Genomic DNA, 26,898 nt, shown 5'->3' with positions numbered 1-26,898 from the left:
GTAATTCTGTCATTTATGCTTGTGTAATTGTTCCATGATTTAAATTGTATTAAGGATCAATCGAATTATTCCGGTTTTGTGACCACATGTTTATTAAAAAACTGTTTTTTAAAACTAAACAAGTACTAAAAAACAAACCCAACAAATTTTATTAGTTGAATGACAGACTAACATTTCAGGGATAAAGAGAACTAAAAGTACAAACTACAAGAAATTATGAAAATTAGTTAATTTGTTGGTATTATGAGCATCGAGAAAGTTCATTAAAAAACCGAATAGCAGATCTATACAACTGTTCAATGGTTGTATAGATCTGCTATTCGGTTTATTAACAAACTTTCTTGATGCTCATAATACCAACAAATGAACTAATTTTGGTTATTTCTTGTAGTTGGTACTTTAACCTCTGCACGATTGTATTGAGGATGTTCATGAAATGATTAGTATAAAATTTTTTATAATAATTACTTTAATATAATAAAATAATTATTAATGAAGTATTTTCTTTAATCAAATGTAGACTTGGGTACTGAATAGAACTCCTGCTGGATGTCTAATGGAATGAAAACAGTACAAGGAATGAATTAAATAACAGTTGAATGTCACCTTAATAGCACGTGTTCCAAATGATACTTTTCTTTTACAGTATACAGAAAACCTACTTACTTGCTACTTACATATATTCAGAAACTTTCTCATCATTCCACCTTCCCTATACACACACTCCCAGTAGTGTGGTTTTATTAAAGCCAACTAACAGTCAGCAATTTTTGTTCCAATGAGGCATCCCTCACAGCTGAATTTTAAGTAATGTCAACTCACAAACAGTTGTAAACCTACAGTACATCAGTACTGGGGATGAGCTAAATTTTTTTTTTCCTGTTTTTAATTTTTCATTATTAGTTTTTTTGATGTGGCAAGTAGAAGAAAGAATGATTATGGGAGGATGAACTGTTGTAGAGGATGTAGTTGAAGTATTGAATGAGCAGTTTATCATAGTATTTCATCCTCACTGATAGACACTATGAGGAGCATATGTAGAGAGTATGGTGGAGAAGGAACTGATAGTAAGGGGTATATGAAGAATTAATTAAATTCGATGATAATAAGACAGTAAGACTTAACAACATATCACTGGCATCTTGAATGCTTCAAAGAGTTAATCTCCCTACCAGCCAAAGCAGATGAAACAGCAGATCATCTGATTAAAAGAAGATGATCTGCTGTTAATCCCTTAATCACAGTTGTAGTCATTAACAGAACAATCTTTGTCCACTTGCCTTAAAAGTGTACTGTTTTACTTGCTTTTTTTTTTCCATATTGGCATTTATATTTTCAGTGTTTGCTATGCAATTATTTATTGTGTTTGTTCCCAAGGATAAAAATGAATTTCACATGCATGAAAATAAAATAAATTTTCTATATTGAAATGTCACAGGAGATGAGCTTCAGCAATGAATTCATTTACTAATGGTAAATTTGTAGTCTTATTTTATAAATATGTAAATATTTATAAGTAACAATGTTCTAAAATAACATTTATTGAAATAAATGATTTGAACTTTGTTTCTTTCATATACAACCTTTTGTATGAAACATTCTATATAGACTGCTTTAAAACTTACGCTCATTATGAATCTCCCTCCTCTCTCTCTGCTCCAGGAGCTGAATTTATACTTTTAGTCTAATTTTCTGCTAGTTTGAAAGTTTTCACAGAGAGTATTCAAAATCTATTACTTCATTCACTTCAGAAATGGGGAAGCAAACTGTAGGTCAAAGTATCGTAGATAACATTATGCATTATTATAAATGTCATGGTTTGTTTTCTGTAAATCAAAACCAGTCAAGTGCAAAAGTTTAAGAATTCTGTAAAGATTTCTAACTAGAATTATGAATAAACAGTAAGCATGGTTTAATTTAAAAGAAACAAAACTTTTTAATACCTTTGTGATTATTTTATAAAATGATTGTTTTATGAAAGGTAATTATCTTAAATTTTAAAGTTCTTCAAGAACAAAAAATGCATAGCCATCTAACCATAATTAGGCGAAATTAACAACAACAAAAAAAAGATTCTGGATGTTTGTTTTTCTAGGCTGATATAAGATTTATACATTAAATGATTGCAACATTTTTCTACACATCTATGGGGTTTACTCTTCTCCCTACCAATGATAAAAAAAAAACAAGTTTTTTCTTATTTTGTCCTACCATAACAATGAACTATAATTCATGATAAAAAGACTAGAAATGTCAAAAAATACTGTATGTGTATATTACTATATATACTGTATTGTAATTGTAATTGGCACCTGTAGCTCAGAAGTAGTGTTTGCACTCTAAGGCACTTGGCTGCAAGAAAGACATAAGTTCAAGTCTAGTCGCCAACTGGAGGAATTTAAGCCTTTTTTTTCAACTGGTTCCCGATTTTTCACCTGGAAACCAGGTTTTTCATCCCAAAAACTCAAGAAAATCGGCCGTCGAACCCACACTATTTTTAGATATTAAAAATATTGTATTAGGGTTAGGGACCATGAGATGGTGGCACTTATTAGCCATCTTCTTCACCGCAAACTGTAGTTCACTACATGCCAATTAATTAGTGATAGCCTTGGGCCAGCTATCTCTGATTGGCTATCAGTGGAAACTGAACTGCCCACTCAGTCTCCAAAAGTTAGATAGGGCTTAAACTGCCTTGCCTACTCCCTATATGGGAATAAAAAGGTGTTAGCTGATTTTTTTTTTTTTTTTTATTATTGTAATTTAAATTTACAACTACACTCCTACATCATAAGAAACTGTGTTTCATGCAGCTTTAGCAGCACTAGCTCTGAGACATAGCTATGAATGCATGTTAATCTGGTTAAGGGTTTTTGGTTGTGAAAAATTATCACACTTCTTAATGGTGATAATTGAAGACCAGCGCTTCTTATGTATGTTTCTCCGCTATTATATATTTCACATCAACATTTTTGTGGATGGAAAAATATGTCATGACAAGTAAGGAGATTAACAGCACTCTTGGCATACTATTTTAACATGAGTCATCTCAAAGGGTAAGATGACTCATGTAAGTCCCAAAGGAGCAAAAGAGGACAAAACTGTTCCTTCACTAATTGAGAGAGAAGACTGGGAATACAAATTATAGGCCAGTCTGGATCTGGAACTGTGTTTAAAGTGTTGGAGAAGTTGGTAAAAGCTAGTATTCAGAATTGGGTTGATAATAGCAGTATTCTTTGATGATTTATTAAGGGTTAAAACATGGCTACAAGATAACAAATTCACTTTTTAAGGAAGATGAATATACAATAGTCTATTTGGATTTTTCAAAGACCTTTAATAGACTACCACACAACAAGCTGCTAAACCAGAACAGAGAGATTGGATAAGAGAGTGAATTGGCTGTAATTCACTCTCTTATCCAATTCACAAGGGTCTGTTTCAGGACCATATTTATGTTAATGATCTTGAGAACAGGCTTAACTTGGAGATATGCAGCTGTTTGGATCATGCAACAATAAGAAAAATTATGAGTAGAGTAGATATTGTGGCTTACAGGAGTATCTGAATAGACTTTGTGAGTGGGCAAATAGCTGGAGCTACCAGTGATTCCTATAGATTCCATTTAGATATTCAATATTATCATCATCAAATTCCTGATATATACCATCAAGGGGTGTACAGGATATGAGAGTACTACATGAAAAATTTACATCAATACTAACTCCCTATCTACAATTTCCTCCAAATCAGTCTGTTAAATGTCAAGACTCCAATATTATCAGCTATGTCTTCTAAGGCACTTTTTACTGTATCAATCCACCTATATCTTGGTCTTCCTCTGGGTCATTTTCCTGCCAACCTGGCAGAGAAAACTTGTTTTCCTAATCTTTCCTCTCCCATTCTGCTTAAATGACCATACCACTGAGATTAGCTCTGCTAATGCATTCCTGGAAGCTGACAATATCAAGTTATTTCCTAATATCCTCGTTTTTAATATGATATTGCCATTGATGCCATCTGTTCATGCCCCTAATCTTTCTCAGGACTCTCATATCTGTAGTCTCTAGTCTTTGGTCAAGTGTTTTACTTCTAACCTAGCTCTCAGATCCATAAGTTAAAATTAGTTTAAACACTGTCTTGTATACAACTAATTTAGTGGTTTGGCTAATTTCTCTCTTATTCCATATAAATTTATTCAGTTGACTTCCTACCATACCAGCTTTGTTGATTCTGTTGTCTATTTCTATATTTAACTTACCATCTTCACTAAAAATCGTGCCTAAGTAGCTGAAATGTTTTACTTGTTCTATAAGTTCACCATTCACAATGCAGTTGATTATTTTCAATGTTTCTGCCTATTTTCATTGTCTTTGTCTTTTTAATGCTGACCTTCATACCATATCTATTACAGCAGTTATTCAATTTAGTCAGAGAATCCTGCAAACCTGTCCTGGATTTATTTAGGAGTGTAACATCATCTGCATAAAGCAAAGAGCTGAGATTAACACCTACAATTTTGATATCATGTTTATCATTTTTTACCACTTTCCTTCATAATGTGATTCATATAGATAATGAATAAGAGAGGGGATAATGTACATCCTTATTTGACACCAGATTTAACATTAAACCATTTTCCTGTACTTCCTTCAATTCTAACTGCTGACTTACAACTCAAATAAAGACTAAGTATTGCTTGATATAATGACTCATTAATACCATATAACTGTAGCATTTGGAATAGCTTCTCTCTTGGCACCTTGTCATATGCCTTTTTCAGATCTACAAAACTTAAATATGGATCTTTGTTATATTCCCATGATTTCTCAACTATCTGTCATAAAGTGAAAATATGATCCTGACAGCCTCTATTTGGCCAGAATCCAGCTTGTTCTTCCCTGAGCTTCCCTTCCACAATCCTTCTCAACTGTTTCTCATGTATACTTGCATATATCTTACCAGGAACACTGTAGTGAAATACCTCTGTAATTCTCACATTCAGTTTTATTTCTCTTTTTATATATGGGTACTATGAGAGCTCTACTCCAATCATCTGGGATTTGTCCCCTCTATCCAGGCCTTCTGAACAATGCAGTGCAGCCACTGTATGACTTTTATTATACCTCCATACTTGAGCATATTTGGTTGAATATCATCTACTCCTGCTGCCTTTCCACATTTCAGGCTTTTGATGGCTTTTTCTACTTCATATGTGTTCTTGACTGCATGCCTGGTCATTGTTTTGCTCTTTTCTTCAAATTTTCTCAAAATATTTTTGTATGTCTGACAATCATTTCCCACTCTGCTATTTAGATCCCCAACAAGGACCAACTTTTCCTTCTTCATTGTGTCAGTTGCTTTCTCTAAAGCCTCAAAAAATTCCTTCACTTTTACCTTAATAGAAGCTTCTGTGGGACCATAGGCACAAATAAGTCTCATTGTCTAGTTCCCCATTCTCATATTTGCCCACATCAGTCTACTTGAGACTGCCTGCCATTCAAGAAGATTAGTCTTGTATTTTGTGTTGAATACTATGGCTACTCCTTCTTTTCCTTGATTGTCATTGTCTGAATATAACATCTTGTATTTATTGCTCAGAAAGATCTCACCAGTTTTTGTCTTTTTTGTTTCAGTCACCCCTATTATGTCCAGCTCCATTTCTTTGCTATTCAGGCTTCTTATGTTGATAGTACCGATCTTGAACTCTGGTAATGTTGAGTTGGGGTAAGTTTTAGGATTTGTTCCAGTAGTTTTTTGCCATTTGCCCTGGTTCCATGGCGAAAACAACGGGGGCCTTGTTTAACCAGGCGACGTCCCAGCCAGCTGGCATGAAATTCTATCATGTTGTACCATCATTTTACATTGTCGTTTAAAGCAATAAGAATACAATTTCGTTGGCTAAATCCCAAATTGCCAGCCCATTCTCGTCCGTTCAATATCTAGGTAGACACCTAACAGGGTGTACCATGAGAAGGTGAGGATTGGACATTAAGTCAGAAGGCTTGGTCGGTTCTCTGCATTCCTTTGAAGGCTATGTGGAAGTCTCCTCTAAGTTATATAGCTTTGACCCTTGCAATTAAAATGAAAATACTAACAAGAGTACTTAAAGGAAATGCAAACAGCTACGTTCTTATTATTATGAATACACAACATTGCTGCTAGCAGGTATTGCATATTGCAACAAGTATTTTGTTTGCAATTACATGATATGAATGTAATTTGAAACTACTTTCACATGAATGAAACTTGTCTTAATTTCTGGAATTTCCAAGTCATATCTAACTCCTCTTGAAATTGCATTTGAAAATGGATATGAATCAAAAATGGATTCTGAGTCTAGTTCCAAATTTCAAGGCAACTGTAATAAATTATTTTCCTATCATAGCCATAATAGATTAGTTGATAAATGTGACCTAGTGCCATACTTCATTCAAACAATTAATATTATTAAGTTGTAAAAAAATATATGTTTGTAGGCATTTATATAATTAAAGAATAACATTCTGTAATTTTTGAGAAAGCAAATGGCACACTTTTCTACAGTGAAGACAGACAGACAGAATAGTAAAGCTTATAACAGATTTTAATAAAAATAAACAAATATGCAGGTAACATGGTTACTTTATAAAATACTTTATTGTATATATTCATATACAAAAAAGGTAAAAAACAAAATAATTTAAAATATAATATACAAATCTCAGTAAATAAAACTCAGATTAATTGATGCTTGAACTTAATCACAGAATGAATTTCTTCCTAATACCTTTATAATAATTAAAATATAATAACGGGAATTGTCTCCATACTGAAATAAATCTCAATTCAATATTTGTGAACCAATTATCTAACATTTATAATAAGGAATTATCGCTTTCCATAAAAAAATTTCACATTTTAAATAATCTGCATCATTTGTGATGCACTGAATATTTGTCCTGCTGACAGGGAGAATGGTTTAGCAACATATCCTGCTTCAATGCAAATCATGGAATGATATTCTTCATCGCCAAAATCGCTCATAGCTTTTGCTCCTTCTTCCCAAGGATTCCAGAGAACTTAAAATAAAAATGTTTTATTTACTTATTTAATTCAATCAAATTAATAATATTTAGAGAAATGTTAATCGAGTAAGTAATGTTTCCTTTAAATTTTTATTATTCAGATCAGAAGGTTTAGTTCTATACAGAACAGTAAAAACTAAATAAAATATTAGAAAATCTCATACTTACGGTTACCAGATGTCCCTTCAATGAGCAATAATATCCGAAATCTCAAAGGAAAAAAAGAAAAAAAAGGCCTTTATGTGTAACAGTGGAAACCTCCTGCAATGAGTTTTCTGACGTGGAGGTCTAATGTCAATAATAAAAATTGTTAGTTTATTTAAACCTAGTGTACACATTCAGAAATTTTCACTTGTGCTGTTGTTTAATGGAAAGACCCAAACAGAAGACACTAGTTTAAGACTGCAGAACTGCACAAGTTGCTATGTGCCTGCATGAATGTTCATATACAGAGTAGTAGTAGTAGTTGTAAAATGAGATTGGAAAAAAAAAAAAAAATTGATGGCACATATTGTTAAATTTATTAAGTTTCCTTCAAAGTAGCTCCCTTAAGTTCAAACATTGAAAACAATGGCCATAAAGTGACTGGAATGATTGGTGGAAGATCTCTTTTGGTATAACATTCAAAGTTCTTGAATAGTCTTCACGTCAAAATGACAGCTTTTCAGTAGAACCTCAGAGAGCCTGATGGATGTGATAATATAATTTTTTTTTTCATCATCATTTCTGTTTATTCTAAAACATGATCTAGCACCAATATAAATAATATGAGAGAGAGAACATCCTTGTTGTACTCCAGATATAGTTTGGAAAGGTTGCGAGAAATCATGCAGCACCTGGCACTGGAATTTATTATAACCTTCCTTTATGAGGTTTATTATTTTCTGTGCATTCCACACACAATCTCTAGTAATGGAACTGAAAGCTTTTTCATAATCCACAAACAGTAAATATAGCAGAGTTAAACTCACCATCCAATTATTATTCTGTATATAACATGTTAACATGGTCTTATACAATAAAATATATATTTGTCCTAAAACCAGTCTTCTCATGCAGTCATCTAAAATATTAAAGATTCCCAAAAGGATAATTTTGGGAAAATGTTTTCGCCAATAATCAGATTTACACACAATAATTGCAATTTCCTAAATCTCCTTTCATCATAAACATCACAGCTATTCCAAATATATTGGAATAGCTGTGATACTCTCTGCACAATTTCTATAGTGATGCTACCATGTCCCTCTTTTTTTTTTTTTTTCACTTTCAGTTAACACTCTTTTTGTACTTCCAATTTAGGTGGTTGACTGGTATCAATTTTTAATTCATTTACTTTTTTTTTTTTTTTAAATTTCTATCACTACTATTAAGATTTGACTGAATGTGTTATATTCACCTTTTCAGCTATTGGTCTGCTGACATCACAATTTTTCCACTTAGAGCATTCACTGGGACACTCTTCTACACAGTTCTTTCGAAAGTCATTTTTGTAAAATATGTAACTCTACTATTATACTTGTCTGCCATTTTTGTTTGACTCTGAATGCCAGTTCTTCAAAATGACATTATCTTTCTTAGCATTTATAACTTTTTTTTTTATAATTTAAAATATTACAATTAAGTTCATTTTCTTCTAGGAGAGGATTTCTTGCATATAATTTCCAATTCAAAATTTTCCTTTTGTCAACTCCAGATTTCCACTGATAACATTCTTTTGCAGCATAACTTACATGTTTTGTTGTATCATTAAGGACTTTTCTTATTATTTTTTTTTTTACTTATTTCTATCTATTTATTACTATCACTATATTTTCTTTAACATGATTTCAAATGCCATGTTGAATTCAGCAATTTGAATTTTACTATTAACAAATTTGTGTCTATTAACTGTTTTCTTCTATTTATTTTTTCCATTACCTAAGTTCATAGTTCAATTAGATGATGAAGATCCAATCCATTATCAGCACTATATCTGTTTGGCAAATATCTGTTCAACGATCAGTGATACCATACTGGAATTGAAATGCAGGGAGTCAACTGCAAGTACTACCTGCAGTGGATGACCCACCACATTCACCAAACGTGACCACAGGGTGCTATGAAGAATAATATATAAAAACTGCCATTCGCTGCCCAACGTCGAATGTGGAGTTCCGGACATCAACTGGAACATGAATCTGCACAAAAACATTCAGAACTGAGGCTCACAACATGGGTTTCATGGTAGGACTGCAATATGCAATCCCCACAATTCCCACTGATCACTATTGTACATTTGTGGAAAGTATAGAATTGCTGTAGTCATGTAGCTAAAGGAGGTCTTACATCATATATTAAAGTGGACGGCATGGCTATTTGTTCCTCACAATATGGTGTATGTTAACTTCTTTACAAGCAGTATATTTTCAAGTTACTTTTAACAACATAGTTCCACCAATAATTCAACATTTACATTTCTCTTTCTCTCTCTTTGCCCCTCCCCAAACTGTGCTTACCCATTACATTGTACAGTCCCTTCATTATCTGTACCAACCTGGAAATATGCTACATCACTTAAATACAAGCCATGTTAAAAACAAAATTATCAGTAACAATAACAAAAGCACCATGCTCACCTGTGTCAGGAAAATCTTTCTTCACTATTTTGACAGAATTTCCTCCAGCAGCATTACTTAAAATATGTTCAGATGAAGTATTCTGATACACTCTAGAAAAAAAGAATAAATATTAGACTTATTGTTAATTACACTGCTGAATATCTCATCACACCAGCACACATGACTATTCACTAACATTGAACTGACTGCCATTTTTCCATATCCACAATTTCAACCTATTCAAATCATGCTGCAAGTACTGCATATAAGCTGTATTCCAGATTACCCTGCCTATCTTTGCCTAATCAGCAAACAGCTGTATGTCACCTATCAAATTCTTCCCAATGTCAATAATGTAAAGACTGAATAGCAATGGACCAAGGCCTGATCTTTGTGGTATACCACTGGTTAGCTTAAATCTTGCAGACTCACATTCACTATATACCACTTTTTGATATCTGTCAGTCAAGCAGACCACACAAATATTTTATAATACAATCCCATATTCTCCAATTTATGTAATGGTCTTCCATGCTGTACCCTGTCAAAAGCTGTTCATTTGTCTCTTAATTCAGAATATGCTAAGAATTGCAATAATTTTTATATCAAAGCTTAAATACAAAATTTGTTTTGTATTTAAGAGTACGAATACTTTTAATACTCGTCAATCTCCATAATTACATGAAAATGATTATGTTCTTTTAATTATGAAAATTTCCTACTTCTGCAATACAATTCATGGCAACAACTGCATCTTGGCTGGAAAGCCCTGGATTTAAATCCCATCTAAGACACAGTTTATAAGTGCTTTTCTGAAGGCAAGTCAGAAACTAGGAAAGGGTTTTCCCTCCTGGACACCAATCCCTCCCCTTCCTACAATGTAGGTAAATCAGCCAGAAAACATGCAGTGACACACACAGTATCCTGTTTCGCTTTTCTATTTCTTTCATAGAAATGCTCGTAAGAAAATATGTTGATTTATAACTTATTTTAAATTTAAGCAGGTTCTTATCCTCAAACCTATTGTAAGTGGAGTTAATCAGGTGTACATTTCACACACCTGAATAATAATATAAAAAAAAGACATACATCAAATTACAAAGGTGTGCCTTAAATTGTTATTGCAGCAATCCAGAGAATTGCTGCAATACAATACTAAGTCAGCCTTTGAATAGTAGAGATAAAAAAAAAGTAATGATTCCACTGAAGAGGAAAAATAAATCCTGGAGAGGGTACAGAAGGTCCATAATAATAATAATAATAATAATAATACAGCAAATATTCTGAACCATTATATGGTTCAAAACTGCATTGTTTGAACAACATAATCCAGTTTAAACAGTGCAGGTTTCATTACAATACAGCTGGGTAAAAATGCATTAGTACATTTATTGTGATTTTATCAAAAAGACAATTAGATTAATTACGTGTTACAGTAATAGTTATTTGATGCATTGGAGAAGCAATGTTTTAAATTAAAGATACCAAGAAATTATATACTTGGTTTAATCCTTTATCCAAGTGTAAGCAAACAAAGTTTGCACCAGAAATATAATCAGGACTAGGGCAACTCATATATAGAAGCTAATGACTTCACATCACTTGCCTTAGTATCCCATAATGCAAAGCACATATCCTTATAGCTATGTATAATGCTATGCATTATGGAAAGGGCCACTATCCAGACTGGTTTCGATCTTTATTGAGGTCTCGTCAGTGGGTGATACATTTACCCAGAGATACATTTACACTGAGAGGTGATACTAAGGTTGAAGTATTGCAGAAGTCATATTTTTTCATATACCAGTTGCCAAAAGGTGTCACACCTTATTAATAAAATACTCTGAATATACTCTGGATTAGAGAAGGCATTTCCAAGCATTAGGAAAACATTCTTGGATATTCTGTGTTTCCAAGCATTCCAAAAAAAAAAAAGTTCTCGAACATGTTTAGCATGGTAGAGTATTGAAGAAGCAAGGAGTGGCTGCTTTACAGATTTTTTTATGTGCAACTCATTATCCTTTTATACAGAATTATGAGTGAGAAAAGGAAACATGAAGGACCTAAGACGTGTAAATGGTTAAACATAAATGTTTGGAATGCATTATACTGAAACACGTTTTACTCAGTGGTGAGCTATGGAAATTTTAACAAAGGGCTTGCATCATCGAGCAAAAACAAGCTGCATTTCACACAAAAACTTTTATTAATACAGCTTGTGTACAAATGCCAATCAAAAAGTGGACAATCAACCTGTAAAGGCTATCATTTTTAAACAAATATTTCATGATCTAAACATGAAATATTTGCACACAATGATCTCTGTTAATTTATTTCACATAAGAAAAATATTTTTAAACTATCAAAATATAATAAGAATAAAATCTTTTATAATTGCACATATGCAATAGTCCGCATTTTTTAAAAACAAAATAAATTTTGTTTGCGATAGAAGTTTTATGACAAACAATCTATAAATAATAAATAAATATTATCTAAACAATGTCTATAGACATTGTTTAGATAATATGGTTTCATTATAATACAATAATGAAATAATATTGAAATAGGTTGTATTGCTCTTTTGTTTTTATACTTCAAGTGAAAATATAAGGTTTTACCATATGATTGGCTACCAGAAGAAAGAAGGGTAAAGATAGCGCATGCGCTTATTTTATTTTCAAATTTGGATGCATTCATTATAGAGGAGTTGAAACAATAATTCCAAATAATCTATACACTGCCGAATAGACTAATTTTTGTTAGGTTACCATATGAGTTTGTCACTTAATATATTTCAAAAAATTATGTTTATTTTTATTTTTGAAAAAATAAAAAAAGTAAACAAGAACAAGGGACTCGCAGATTTGAGAAAAAATTAACAAAGTGCTCGAGCGAGCCCCTTATAGCTTACCACTGGTTTTACTTAATATATACTTAATATGTTCAGCATTAACTGCACTATTTGAGGTGTTGCTGTATTTTGCACAATATATATATATATCTCATTATGAAAAAAAAATGTATATGAGAAATAGCATATATTAAAAAAATAATAAAATAATGATCTTCTACCCATTCACACACATTTCATATATTAAAAAAAAGTTTGAACTGAATTTAAATTTGAGTGATGAAACAAATATAGATATTCAACTTTCCTGTAAACTTTTCACATTTTATAATGTTTGTAGGCTAACAAGAGTTAAAAAAAAAAAAAAAAAAAACTTTAGTGTCTACATTGCTTTGAGCATCCAATTAATAGAATATTCTAAGAGAAAAAGGCAGCAAGAAGTGTATTCATGCAGCGTCACAAAATTTCATACCATCTATAGTGTCATGGGGCAAACTTAATGTTTGAAGCAACAGCAGTTACAATATAGCATCTTCAGCAGCAAATTCAGAGTAAATTTAGCCATTCAAGTGCCTTATCTTGAATGGCTATATAAACTTCAAGTGACTCAGCTTATTCAGAATTTAAGTATAAAAATGACCATAAGTTTAAATTTTATCTGATTGTTAAGCAACTGGAAGTCCTCTGTTTTGGATTTTTTTTTTTATTATTATTATTACAGGAATTACTGTTTATCCAGTCCTTCAATTATCAGAATGGAAGGTTCTGATTACTGAAGTACAATTACATGGTACTTTACCAGAGGTTGGTTGAGATGTATGGGTTGGTTAATTGAAGGGTAGTTATTTTCAAGGTCAGATAAATAACTGTGTTTACTTTTTTTTTTTTAGCAGCAGTTATACTGCCCTACTAGTTGGCTCAGTAGTTAGCTATCCAATCTCTGCTTACTGAGGCCTTGAGAAAGTTCCATGTTTGGTGTCTTCAGAAGAAGTTCTCAGACTATATTTTCGACATGAAGTAACAAAAAAATTTTCCCCCTTTTTTATTTTCAGATATTCATTTCTTCATTAAGTATAGAAACTCACTACTTGTTTACTGACTACTTTACAAATGAATTAAATCATCAACAAAATATAATCTCAGAGAAAGAACAAAGTTTTTTCCTCCCCTCTTTAGAAACTTCTCTTCAGCATATCTCTTCCATTATTATTAGCAGTTCTTTTCATTTATGAAATATCACACTGTTTTGGTATTATCATTCAAATATATTTCATATAATATCAAGAGGAGCAATATGAAATCATGATAGCTGAGTACCATGAACAGCTAGCTGTGAGCAGTTTGTAGTGGAAAATGCAACTACTTATGACATAGTCTAAACAAGGCTTCTCAACTGGTATGAAATGGATTTTCACTGCAGAAAAATCTATAAATATTTTAGGTTTCAGTAATGTTATGAGGAAAATACAGTTACCCCCCCCCAAAAAAAAAAAAAAACTTTGGATACTAAATTTATTCTCTAGTAATGGCTCTTAGGTTACAAGGAATGATTAGGCTTGACAGCTCTCTAGCTTACTACTGATAATGAAATTAAACAAAATCAAAAGCCATTTCATTTGTTCTATATAATATAAAACATAATCATATCATTTTGATATCCACTGTTAAGATTTCCGTTTAATGATTAATTTCAATGAAAAGCACTTATAATGACAATAAAATGCAGGAGCACAAGTTTAGAGTAGCTTATTCACAGATAACTTATTCACGTGGTAGCTTCACATCATGTGGGACACCTGTTCATGGTGGAGGGAACCTTCTAGTGATGATACCGAAAGATTTTGCCCTTCCTCTTTTTCTCTACACTTCTTCTCCTGAGTCTTTTTCGTTATCCTGTCTTCCAGACCACCATCACTGGGATCCAGTGCCTTTACTGCATTACCATGTGGTGTGACTATCCTGGTAGGCTCACAGTCAAATACAGATAATATAGATACTGAAATCTCTAAATTTCTATATCATCTGATAATAGAAATAAGAAACAAGACATGATCAATATACTGTGCGTGTACAATTTTTTTCATCATCCATACAACAGGTGAAAAGCCAATAGGGAAAATGTCACCCTTCTTTATTCAAAATAGTTTAGAAGGACTGACAGGATCTCCAAAACAGTTAAGAAACTACATTCTAGTGATAGTCTAGTGGAAACATTGTGTCGACCACACTTAGAAAAACTACTGAGAACAACATCAATGAATGGAATACAAATTATGGTAAAACCTTATAAAATACTCAATTATTCCACATGTGTGACATAAGAATGGGATCATTACTCATGTTACATCAGGAGATAAGTTCAGAGCTTAAAGATCAAGGCATCAGAGGTAGGAATGGTCACCTGGTTCCAGAAAAACCATCCTTACTTTTGATACACCCTAAATCTCCAACATCTAAAAGCAGAATATCTCAATTGTCCTATTAGGCTCTACATCCCTAATCCACTAAATGTCAGAAATATGGGCATGCCCAAACTGCTTGTCGTGGCTTTACCATCTGTGCCCAGTATGGCAGTAAAGAACATGATAACAAATCTTGTTGGCAAAGAAACTTAAATGTGGAACTAAATGTGAATCAAAAGAGAGCATCCAGCCTACTGCTGTGCATGCTAAAGGCTGAATGATGAAAAAGAAACACAAAAAATAAAAACAAAATAAAATATACCATACTAGGATGCAAAGAGAAAGCTAAAGAAAGAAAGCATCATCATTCCGCCAGGCAACATCTGTGAATAAGCTACTCTAAACTTGTGCTCCCACATTTTATCATTATTATAAGTGCTTTTCACTGAAATTAATCATTAAACGGAAATCTTAACAGCAGGTATCAAGAAGCCGATCACTTCTGTACAACCTGCAAGTACTTATAGTATATTAAATCAGCTATCTTTTAGTTAAAAATCAGCCACGTGTAAGCGCCCGCTGTGCCTACTTTATGAAGCAAAAATGGCAACAACAAAAGCAAATGACAAATGAGCACCCTATGTCTTGTCAACAAACCCATGAAGTGTCACAGCTATAAAACTGAGGTCACAGATAAAAAAAAAAAAAAACTTTGTTCTGCAAGTTCTGTTGCCACTGGCAGCATGCTTCCCACACGAAAAGTGATGAATCAGTGCACCAGCCATTTATCAACCTCAACTAGCTCTTTTTCTGTTTGGTGTACCTCCCTTCTGTAAAACAACTCTGGAACTTAGGCAAATGAGCCGAATATCTCAAACAACACATCAATACTATGAACAAAACATTTTCCTCCAAAATACCAGTAGCAGAAGTTAGGCTTGAACTAATTAAAGATCAGTGCCACAACACAACTTCACCCTTGCCCAGAAATGAACTCTGTGACCTAATTGCATCAATAGTACATGACTCGATGGAGGCCAAAAACAAAAAAAATCAACACTGTTACTTTGAACTTCCTGATGTAAAATGGAATATTGTTAAAGAAGACATCAACAAATTAGCAGAAAAATGCAACATTGATTCTAAAAATATCGTCATGTGCCATCGTTTCGAACTTTCCACACCTCATAAAAGTGACTTCTGATATGCTGACAAGTACATCTGAATTAATAACAGCAATCAACAACAAGTTCAAATACACTTACCCCAATCGCAAATATGTGCTGAACCAGACCTAACATTTGTACAATGAGAACAAGGATGCCCCCTTCGAAGAGAACTTGAAGAAAAATGCCAAAATGGAGACACCAGTTGGATCACTGACTACAAACAAGTTAAATTGGTGCAAAAATCAAGTGATGCCATCATGGAGACCAGAATGCAGGCACTGCATAGGGAATGTGCAAGACCCTTCGTGGTCAAATACATGCTTCACAGAACCTTGCATATCCACTTCACCAACATCTGTGGCCTAAACTCCAACTTCAACCCATTCCCAAGAATGCTGACAAGTCACTGCCGTTCAACTACTGCCCTATCTCACTCACCTCAGTCCCGTCTAAAATAATGGAAAAAATTATCAATTCCCAACTCCTACACTACCTTGAAGGCACCCACCTAATAAATGACCACCAGTATGGATTCCATCACTGCCGATCAACAGGAGATCTGCTCACATGTCACCCATCTCTGGACAAATGCCATGGAGAAGTTTGGCGAATCTCAAGTGGTTGCACTTGATATCTCCAAAGCTTTTGACCAGGTCTAGAACAAAGGCTTACTAAAATAACTACCATCATTTGGTCTGTCTGGACAGACACACACACACACTATGTGTGATTGTATATGTTTCCTTATCCTCTCAACATTCAGCTAATGCCAGGGTTCCACAAGATTCTGTCCTCTCACCAACCCTCTTCCTGCTATATATCAATGACCTACTTCAGCTGACCTCTAACCCAATACAGTTTTGCAGATGACAGCACATTGTACTCCTCTCTTTCATTTGATAAACCTTAATCCGTACAACTCACCTCAACTTACAGAACATCAACCACCACTGTCCTCAATTCTGATCTCCAAGCCATTCTCCAACAGAATTCAGATAACCTTGTCAATTTTCCCAATATTATTTTTGACAATATCCAAATATTCAGACAATTTGAGATTTATCTTCTTGAAATTACCCTGACATCAAGCATCACCTGGCATAAACACATCACAACCTTGCATCCTCAGCATCAAAAAAGCTAGTGTTTCTCTTTCGCTCAAAACATTATTTCAATCCTAACATCTAACCTTATACAAATCACAAATCCACCCAGCTATTGAATACCACTCTTACATATAGGGTGGAGCCCCTAAAAGCTTCCTCAAAATGCTTGACTCAATACAGAGGAGAGCAATTAGACTTATTAATGACCCAACTCACTCCCCCACTTTCACACAGATGTTTGGTTTCTGCAATATGTATATTCTACAAATATTTTATGGAAAATGTTCATCTGAAATAGCATCAATAATTCCCCCACTTAATACTAAGGTCATTGGAACACGTGCAACTGCTGCTCAACATCCCTTCATAGTGCAACCTTGAAACCCATAGAACAAGTTTCTTTTCCTCTTCTTTCTTCCTTCCTTTAATTGCTGTATTGTGGAACAGTCTTCCCCCTGTTGTTGTTGTGTTTCCCAAGGAATACAATATACAGTCTTTTAAATCGAATGTAAAAACAAGTTCCTCCTTTCCCAACCCACTACCCATATACAGTACTAATGTACTATAGGTTGATCAACCAACTTCTTGTGTATGGGCTCAACATAAAAAAAAAAATAATAATAATAATAATAAAATAACTACCACCATACCTGTCATGAAATCCTCTTGTGCTGAGAAAGTGGCAATGAAGAAAATAACAAAAGTGAATCAAACATGTATGCCTATTTCACCACCTGATAATTTCAGCATACCTGAATTTATGATTATGAGTGCTTCTCTATGGAATACATCACTTCTGAAACAGTTCCTAAAATGATCCCGTTCAGTGAGAACTCACTTGAAAAAAAAATATGTCAAGGGTATGCTGAAAGATAAACCACCTAACACCCCTCCCCCCACATCCCCAAAGAAAAAGAATACCTCTCAGTCAACAGAAGTAAACTAAGCTCAAAAGATGATCCTGATGCATCAGATATAGGCAATATTTTTTTCCAGAGGAAGAAATGGACACTAGCCATCGATACTTCCCCAAATCAGACAAATATAAGCCTGGTTAAGGTAAGCCATTGACTTCTCAGCAACTGGACAAAACTAGAAAGCCACAAGAATAAGTACATTTTTAAGGTGAAACAGTCATGGATTTTGCCAAGATATCCAGGTCCTGTTGCAAAAAACATATTTTAGACTCAGTGAGGACCCCACTTTAAGGTATTTCACTGCTATTAATAAGGACAGATCTGGAGATGGTCTTGCTCATCGTGGAGTCACTATCCTAATGGACGACCATACTTTTTTCCAACATGTCCAACACATTGCTTTGGAAGTGGTGGCCATTTGTCAGTCTGTGGAATTTCTTATTACAATATGTTCCATTTATTTACCACCTAATTATGAGTTAAATGAGATTGACCTTAATAGCCTTATATTGCAATTGCCTCATTCATACAACTTATGTATGACTTTAATGGACTTAACACTTGATAGGGCTATTGTCAAGATGAATGCAACAGATCTTACAATATGCTCTCCTACCATGCTCAAGTGAAATATTTAAGAAAACATATATGGAAGCAATCATGGATCATGGGCTAAATGAAATAATTTTCCCACCTTCCAAAATTTCATGCTATAGTCAAACACTTATCACTGAAATAGTGATATATGTAAAAGACTGTGTTGTCCATTCAGCAATAACTGTAATTCCAAAAATATATCAATTTCCACATAGAGTGGAAATTGATAAAATTGGTGAAATCCTGAGATCCAAGCAGCTAAAAGAGATCAAGACAGAGCATGGTATATATATTTCATAGATACCCTATCACATCTAATCTCATAGATACCCTATCACATCTAATCTCATAGATTTTAAATGTGCTTGGGCCAAAGCATGTTATGTTAAATGTCAGAGTCAAAAGCAATCTTGGATCCAATATATGCTATCTATTAATCAAACAAGCATGTTTGTTTGATTAATAGATAGCATATATCTATTATTTTTATCTCATATTAATGTATGGGATAAAATTCAGAAAATGAAGAGTAGATACAGAAAAACATCATTAATCAACAAAGCCATTATAATCAGTTGGGGAGCAAATTTTGCTAAAATCTCACCAACAGTTTTATATCCTCCTGAAATTTTAATATTGAAAGAACAGCAAGAAAATGGGAAGCTGTACAATCAGCCCTTTGTTAAGGAGGAACTAAAATTAGCTCTTTCACTCTCTCAGGCCAGTGCAATAGGTCCTGATGACATCAATTATGAGATGATAAAACATCCTCCATCTTCTATGGATCTCCTCTTACTATACATACAAGAGAATACTTACGGAGGAAGAGTTTCTGGATTCTTGACATAAGTAAATTGTCGTTGCCATTCCAAAGCCAAGAAAGGATCTAACACAAGCAAACAAATACTACCCTATCTCTGGCCAGTTTCAGAAAATTCTAATATCTTTGTAAGATATTAGACAAAATGAAACAAAAACTGCCACACTTTTCCAGCATTTAGAAAGCAAAAAAAAGTCAAGTTCTTAGGACTCATCTTTCAGAAAGCATACATTCATCAACTAAGAGAAAAGCATAAGAGAGCACTAAATATTCTTCGCACTCTATCCTCTACTGAATAGGGGTGCAGATCGATCTTCCTTGCTTCATTATTATCATGAACTTGTTCACTCAAAGCAGATTATGGGTCCCAAGCCTATGGTTCTGCAAGAGAGTAGCCTGCAATGATTGGATCCTATCAATCATCAAGGTATACAGATAGCTACTGGTGCTTTTTGCACAGTACCTATTTCAAAGTCTTTATGTTAAGCAAACTTACTGGCTTTATTGCTCTTATGAAAACAGCTGTCTCTTAACTATGTCCTAAAAATAAAGTATTTCCCAGACTATCCTATGTGGATTAGTACTTTTTCTAGTATGTTGTTGGGAAGCTCAATATTACACACATTTCAGACTGTCTTATGTTCCTCTGGCATGAATGTTGACAATGTTACCTGCACCACATTGGAAGTAAGGACAGACTGCAGATGCTAGACCTGCTCATATTTTTTCTACATACTGTATGACATCGCTCCCATATACAGACCACAGACAGTTCGTAAGATAAAAGCTAATTACCCAATGGCAGTGATCATGACAGGAAGCACATAAAAATAAACTGCAGATTAAGCCTGAAATTAAGCACTAGTCATCATAGTAACAGAAGAAGTTGCTCTTGCTAGTAGCACAAAGTTTTTAACTTGTTAAAAAGAATTAATTTATGCCAACTATTTGATTATAAATTCTATTTATGTGTAGATATTGCATTACTTCATTTTTTTTTAATTTCTATTTTTATATATAAAATGTTATTTACTACTTTATTTCTTTATTACTATTTACTACCTTGAAGACAGCTGTAACCTTTTCTTTGCTACAGTATGACTTTTGCTCTCCATGTGATCTACTGGCACAAAGATAGCAAAGGACAGGTAAGAATAATTTTTTTTTATACATTTTTGATTAGTCACTAAGTTTATTCTAAATTCATAATCTAAATAATAATGAAGTTTATCATCATCAAATTCCTGACATGTATCCTCAAGGGAGTATACAGAATATGATAGAAAGATCTCACCAGTCTTTGTCTTTTTGTTTCAGTCACCCCTATTATATCACTCTGGTACTTATCCAATTCCTCAGCCAGCTCCATTTCTTTGCCATTCAGGCTTCTTATGTTGATAGTACTGATCGTAAACTCTGGCGACGTTGAGTTGGGGGTGTGGTTCAGGATTTGTTCCAATAGCTGACTTTTCACTATTCGCTCTAGTTCCCTGGAAAAACTATGGGGACCTTGGTTAACCAGGCAATGTCCCAGCAAGCATGAAATTCTGTCATGTTGTACCATCATTTTATATTGTGGTTTAAGCCAATAAGAATACAATTTGGACGACTAAATCCCAAATTGCCAGTCCATCTTGTTCATTCAGTATCCCGGTAGATACCTAACAGGGTGTACCACGAGAAGGTGAGGATTGGACATTAGGTCAGAAGCCCAGGTAGGTTCTCCACATTCCTTAAAAGGCTATGTGGAAGTCTCCTCTTAGTTATATAGCTTTGACTCTTAAGCACCTTTAATGAAGGTGATCTATACACAAATTATGTAAAGATGTCTGAATAAATTTAATTAATTTTACAGATTACTTAGCTATAAGCAGAACCAACAAAATACTGAAACAGTGTATATGAATTATATAATATATATTTATGTTTATACATGAGAGGTTGGTTGGTCAAACCAATAAAACATTAATGCTGTGTACTGGAAATCATAATATTATCATATCATATATAGATATATGAAAAATGAACAATATTAAAGAAATTTTCTCAACAGTAGTCAATGTCTCCATCAGATCTGTGTTTGCTCTTTATATTCAACAGTAAATAATATTCTATTTCTCCATGCACACAGGCTTAGCTTGCTAGTTTATTGTTACAAACAACTAAATATAGTAATTACCTGTCAGTAAATTCGCTGATGCTCACCAAATCTCTGTCCTCCTTAAATACATCATTTCTTATCTGTACATAAAAATATATTTTAAGCATAAATTTTAAATCTCAAAAATTTTAATCAATGATTTTAATGCTCATTTAAAATAAACTCTAGGTTCGTCTGGATTCTAAAGACCAAATGAAATTTAGTCTTTAGAATGGAGTTACTCTATATAATTAACATTTCAAATTTTGTCCCTATTAATGGTCCAAGTAAAATAAAAATTGAGCTTGACAAATGTATGATCGTAAATACTGAATTTCAATAAAATTCATTCAGCCAGAGCCAAGGAATAGCACGCATGTGGACAGATCATCCTGTTATACAACATTCTTCTTCCCACTTTCTGGTTTCTAACATCCTCCACTTGTATAAAAAACTCTGATATAACATGAGCTCTTAACTACGAGAATGTGCTGAAAAGTTGTGATAATCACCATGAAGGAATTGAGGTAGAGCTATGTAACTTACACATTATTCTTACATATTACATATATTTCTAACATTCCCCACTTGTATAAAAAACTCTGATATAACATGAGCTCTTAACTACGAGAGTGTGCTGAAAAGTTGTGATAATCACCATGAAGGAATTGAGGTAGAGCTATGTAACTTACATATTATTCTACATATTTCCCATGAAGTGTTATACACTTGTTACAATGCTACTGCATCATTTGCAATCCTCTAGAAAAAAAAAAATCTTTCCCTTGTTGCATTCTCAGCTACAGATACGTCTTCATCATCTGTGTAAATTTTGTTCCTTTCAAGTGTTTCTTTAAATTTGGGAATAGGAAATAATCACATGGGGTCAGGTCTGGTGAACAGGGTAGGTGGGTGAGGCAGACATTGAAAGCACAAGTTGTGTATTGTCTGATGGGTTTTGTGAGCAGGTGTGTTGTCCTGCAAAAGTAACATTGCCTCTGCTCAGTTTCCCATAGCGTTTTTTTCTTCAGAGCTGTTGAATAAACTGCTGCTGTAATAGCTTCACTTTTTTTTTTTTTGAGGTATTTGGTAAGGACCAAATACCTCACCATCTATATCCCAAAAGACAAAGGCAAGAGCTTTCCCTGCTGACTTTTTGGGCTCTGAACTTCTTTGGCCGTGGAGAACCTTTGTGTCTCCACTCCACTGACTATTGTTTGGTTTCTGGATCATAGTGATGAAGCCATATTTCATTAACAGTCACAATAAGAGACAAAAAATTTGCACCTGATTTCTCAAAATGACCCAAAATTCCTTGAGATGACAGCACACGTTCTCTCTTTTGGTTGGAATTCAAACATTTGGGGACTCACTTTGCTGAGAACTTCTGCATGTCCAGATGTTAGTGGATAATGACCCCATTTGTTGTCTCAGGATGTCCAGTTTTAAACTTGACCACCAATCTGACAACAGTTGGATATGCTGGGACACAGTTCCCTAAAGTCTCACACAAAGTTTGGTGAATCTCAGTTGCAGACTTTTCTTGCATATATAGCATTTCTATAGCATTTTCTGTATCGGTGTTCCAAATTTTTAATGTTTTTCGTTTTAATATTTTATTTTTCTTTCGAAATACTTCAGAGGTTGCTTTATGAATTATCTTTATTAAAGTTGTACATTCTTCATCCATATCTTCACTGATTTTGTCTTCTTTTATTCATCTGTTAATTAATTGATATAGCATTCTAATACTTTCTTCTTGTAATAGAATATACGTGTTCTATTTCCTGTTTTTTCTTATTAACTTCCTTTCTCCATTTTGTTAGTATTTCTATTTTAGAAATTACTAATAATCATCTGGAAAAAAAATTCATTTCCTCTGTAAACATATACATCTCTTACATGTGGAGCTGGTTTCAGATTAGTAATGATATAATCAATTAGCTTTTGTTCCTCTGTCTTTCTAAGTATATTTATTTATTTTCAAAAAAAAAAAAGTATTAGTTATTTTAAAATTACTGAAAATACAGAAGTCTAATAGATCACCTGCTATTAATATAGTCATTTTTATCACTTTTATTTAACTGTTTTTATAATTCAATCATTTATAAAATTGTACTTTTGTATTTCATTTTTCCATTTATTACCGATTAAAATGGCCATGTCATTAGAAGCTCTGATATGTTGGTCCATTCCACTATATAACATAATAAAGCGATCTATATCTTTCGTTCCCTTTTAATTGTTTTTTTTTTTCTGTTATCATGGCTATATTAATATTTTTAGCTGTTTTGCTAATTCTAATTCCTTTGTTGTTCTACTTCCATGAGGATAATTTTAAAATGTCCAAGATTCTTAATTGTTTACCTTTATCCTTTCTTTGTTGTTTTTCCATTGTTTCTATCCGATGAATTTTCCAGTTGAAGAGTCTCAGTTTAGTACAGTAACAGCATTACACAAAAACCCCAAACTGGAAGATGAGGGTATCCCTGGCATAGCTTGAGACTACTGGTGTGTGAAAGCCTCACCACATCAAGGTAGAGATACCATTAAGGAAGAACAGTATTTTTCATGATTTTACTTTAAATTTTGTAACCTGTATTTAATAAACTTATTCCTCTGTAATTTTCACAATCATCTCTGTCTCCTTTCTTAAATATAGATATAACCTTAGCTTAAAATTACATGAAACTGGATTAAGTTAATTACAAATAATCACATACCATGATCTTTCATTAGTTTAATCTAAAAATATTAAACAATACCTCAATGGATTAATCACAGCATGCCACTACATTACATGATCCATCATCTACACTATATCATTTATTATCCCTACATATTATTTTGGTCTGTTAACTACACATATTCTTTGGCTGATTTGTTGTTTTGGAGTAAAAAAAAAATCCAAGTTTCCTTAAGGAAAACTTACTACCTCTATGCAAGACCTGCTCAAGTCACCTTCATTCGAAAAAGCCCATATAAAAATTCCTCTCATCATAACAAAAATCAAACTCAGGTTTTTTTCTGTAATAAAAGGGTACTTGTAGCTATTTCTTTCAAATATGATACTAGAAGCACTTATATGACAATATGAAACCTCAGAGGATCTCCCACTGTAAGGCTGACATAAATTAAATAAACAGCACACATCACTCCATTAAAGGACACTAACGGCCAGATTATTGCTGAATATGTTATAATCCCATAACGGAAATTTACACCTCAACTATGTGTCATCATACTGCTTGGGAGTATTGCTGAAAATCCTGATTAAATGTATTATCACTTTCTTTTTTTTTTAAAGCAGGTATTCTCAAATTTAAAGTACCTGCTTTTAAAACAAACATAACTAAGAGACAAATTATGCTAGACATAAAATTTCTGTATTATTATATTATATGTAAAAAATGTTACACAAAACAGTAAGGCATTTTTTTTTCAAAAAAAACAACAATAACATTATTTTAAACTTTTAACTTCCTCCAAGAATACAGTTCTCTTAAATTTCCACACCATGCTCAGTTTTAATGTACAATATGAAAGTTTTTTCTTTTTTCTTTTTTTTTTTTTTACAAACAATGCTTTGCTAAGACATGAATATATCCAGATTTTAATAATTTATCATATAAGGACCCAACGAAAAATGATGCCTCCTAATTTTTTTTTTTTCACTCTCTATTATGAAAACATATTTCAGTGAAACAAAAACAGATGCTTTTCTTCAACTTTATTTTGCAATTTTTTCACAAATTATTTTTCAACATAATCATTTCTACAAACACAGATAGTTTCATAAGTCTGTCATGAGAGAATTGAGAAATTGATGGGTTTGCAGCTTCACTGCTTTCTTGATTTCATCATATGACATGATGTCATGTTCTTTCAGTTTTAGAAAGAGACAGAAATCAGAGCCAAGTCTAGATGATTTGGTGGTTAGCCCAAGATAATGAATCTAACATGAATATTTGTAGCTATTCCTATGCTTTATGTGAGACTTTGCATTATCCTGTTGGAAGGAAAGCAGATCCATGCCTTGAATTTTTTGCAGTATTCCAAAGTAGTGCTCATGGTTAATGGCAGCACCAGTAGGCATAAATTCTGAATACTATGTCATTAACATATTGAAAAGCAATGAGCATGACTTTGTTAGCATAGGATGGAGTCTTAAATTTTTTCATGCTGACAAACTGAACTATATGATGATATTCTTTAGATTGCCTTTATGAAACATTCAGCTTTCATTCTCAGTAATAATATTCCATAAGAATTTTCGCCTGTTCTATAGCAGCAACTGATATCAAATGTCTACATAGTCTGCATGCTTCGTTTCAGTTCTCCAGTGCAGAGAAATGACTGTGTATACAACTTTTGATATCTGAAATAGCAAATTATTGCATGCACTCATATGAAATACAAATTTTGTCTACTAGGAAACAATTATCTGTAATCATTCAATCATTACTATTATGATAAGCCATATCAGTTGCTATTCATGGTTTCCCACTATATTGCTGAAATCCAAATGTAGCGTATGAGGTTTTGTGTTAGAAACACGCATAGCCCAACCTTGAACAGTGCTAATTTCTATATATACTAGTTTTTTCCATAAACAACTTTCATTTGCTAACAATGTCAAATATATTCTAAAATCAGATACTAGATCACAGCATGCTGTTTCATCTACATACTGTTTCCTCAGTATATCCTTTTTACTGCTGTAATGAAAAGGCAATTTGATAGTTTTCCATGTGAAACTCTACTGCATAAATTGGAGCAAAGAAGGGGGATTTGAAACTGGTGATTTGGATAAGAGAGTAACCGATGGACAGATATCAAAGAGTAGTATATGGGGCAGTGGTTAAATTCTAAATGAATAAGCTCCAGGGCCCTTAAAGAAGGATCATAAATGTGAGGCTATTGCTAGAGTGTTGCAACATTTTTTAAATTTTATTTATTTATTTATTCTGGTGGAGTTAATGCCATCAGGCCTTCTCTTTCTCACCACCAGAAACATTAAATACAAATACAAAATTACAAATTAATACAATACTTCTAACACATTAAAAGATAATTCAATTTAAGATAACATGAGGTTAAATGAATGATGAAAAAAAAAACAGTAGGTCTATTCAACTTGTTATGTTTATGCAGAAAAGAAAAAAATATGGAAATATAATAATGATGAAATAAATAACTCAAATTCCTCAGTAAATTTCTAATTTA

At 33.1% G+C, this 26,898-nt stretch overlaps 1 protein-coding gene across 1 annotated transcript in view; it reads right to left on the bottom strand.

The window, feature by feature from the left end:
• Nucleotides 1-6,695: 6,695 nt before the first annotated feature.
• The window catches only part of LOC150109359 (uncharacterized), a 116,005-nt gene continuing 95,802 nt past the window's right edge, over nucleotides 6,696-26,898 (bottom strand). Inside the window, exons 8-10 of the mRNA XM_090407662.1 lie at nucleotides 21,712-21,773; nucleotides 9,686-9,777; nucleotides 6,696-7,061 (exon numbers count right to left, since the gene is read on the bottom strand). Of these exons, the coding sequence (XP_090263788.1) occupies nucleotides 6,901-7,061; nucleotides 9,686-9,777; nucleotides 21,712-21,773 (315 nt within the window). The 3' untranslated portion in view covers nucleotides 6,696-6,900. The remainder of the gene's footprint in view (nucleotides 7,062-9,685; nucleotides 9,778-21,711; nucleotides 21,774-26,898) is intronic.

The sequence above is a fragment of the Typopeltis vanoorti genome, chromosome 2 (assembly GCF_054136105.1).
Source record: "Typopeltis vanoorti isolate ZY-2024b chromosome 2, IOZ_Tvanoo_1.0, whole genome shotgun sequence".
Taxonomy (NCBI): domain Eukaryota; kingdom Metazoa; phylum Arthropoda; class Arachnida; order Uropygi; family Thelyphonidae; genus Typopeltis; species Typopeltis vanoorti.
Note: the sequence above shows the minus strand (reverse complement) of the source record. Positions and strands in the feature narration are given on the sequence as shown.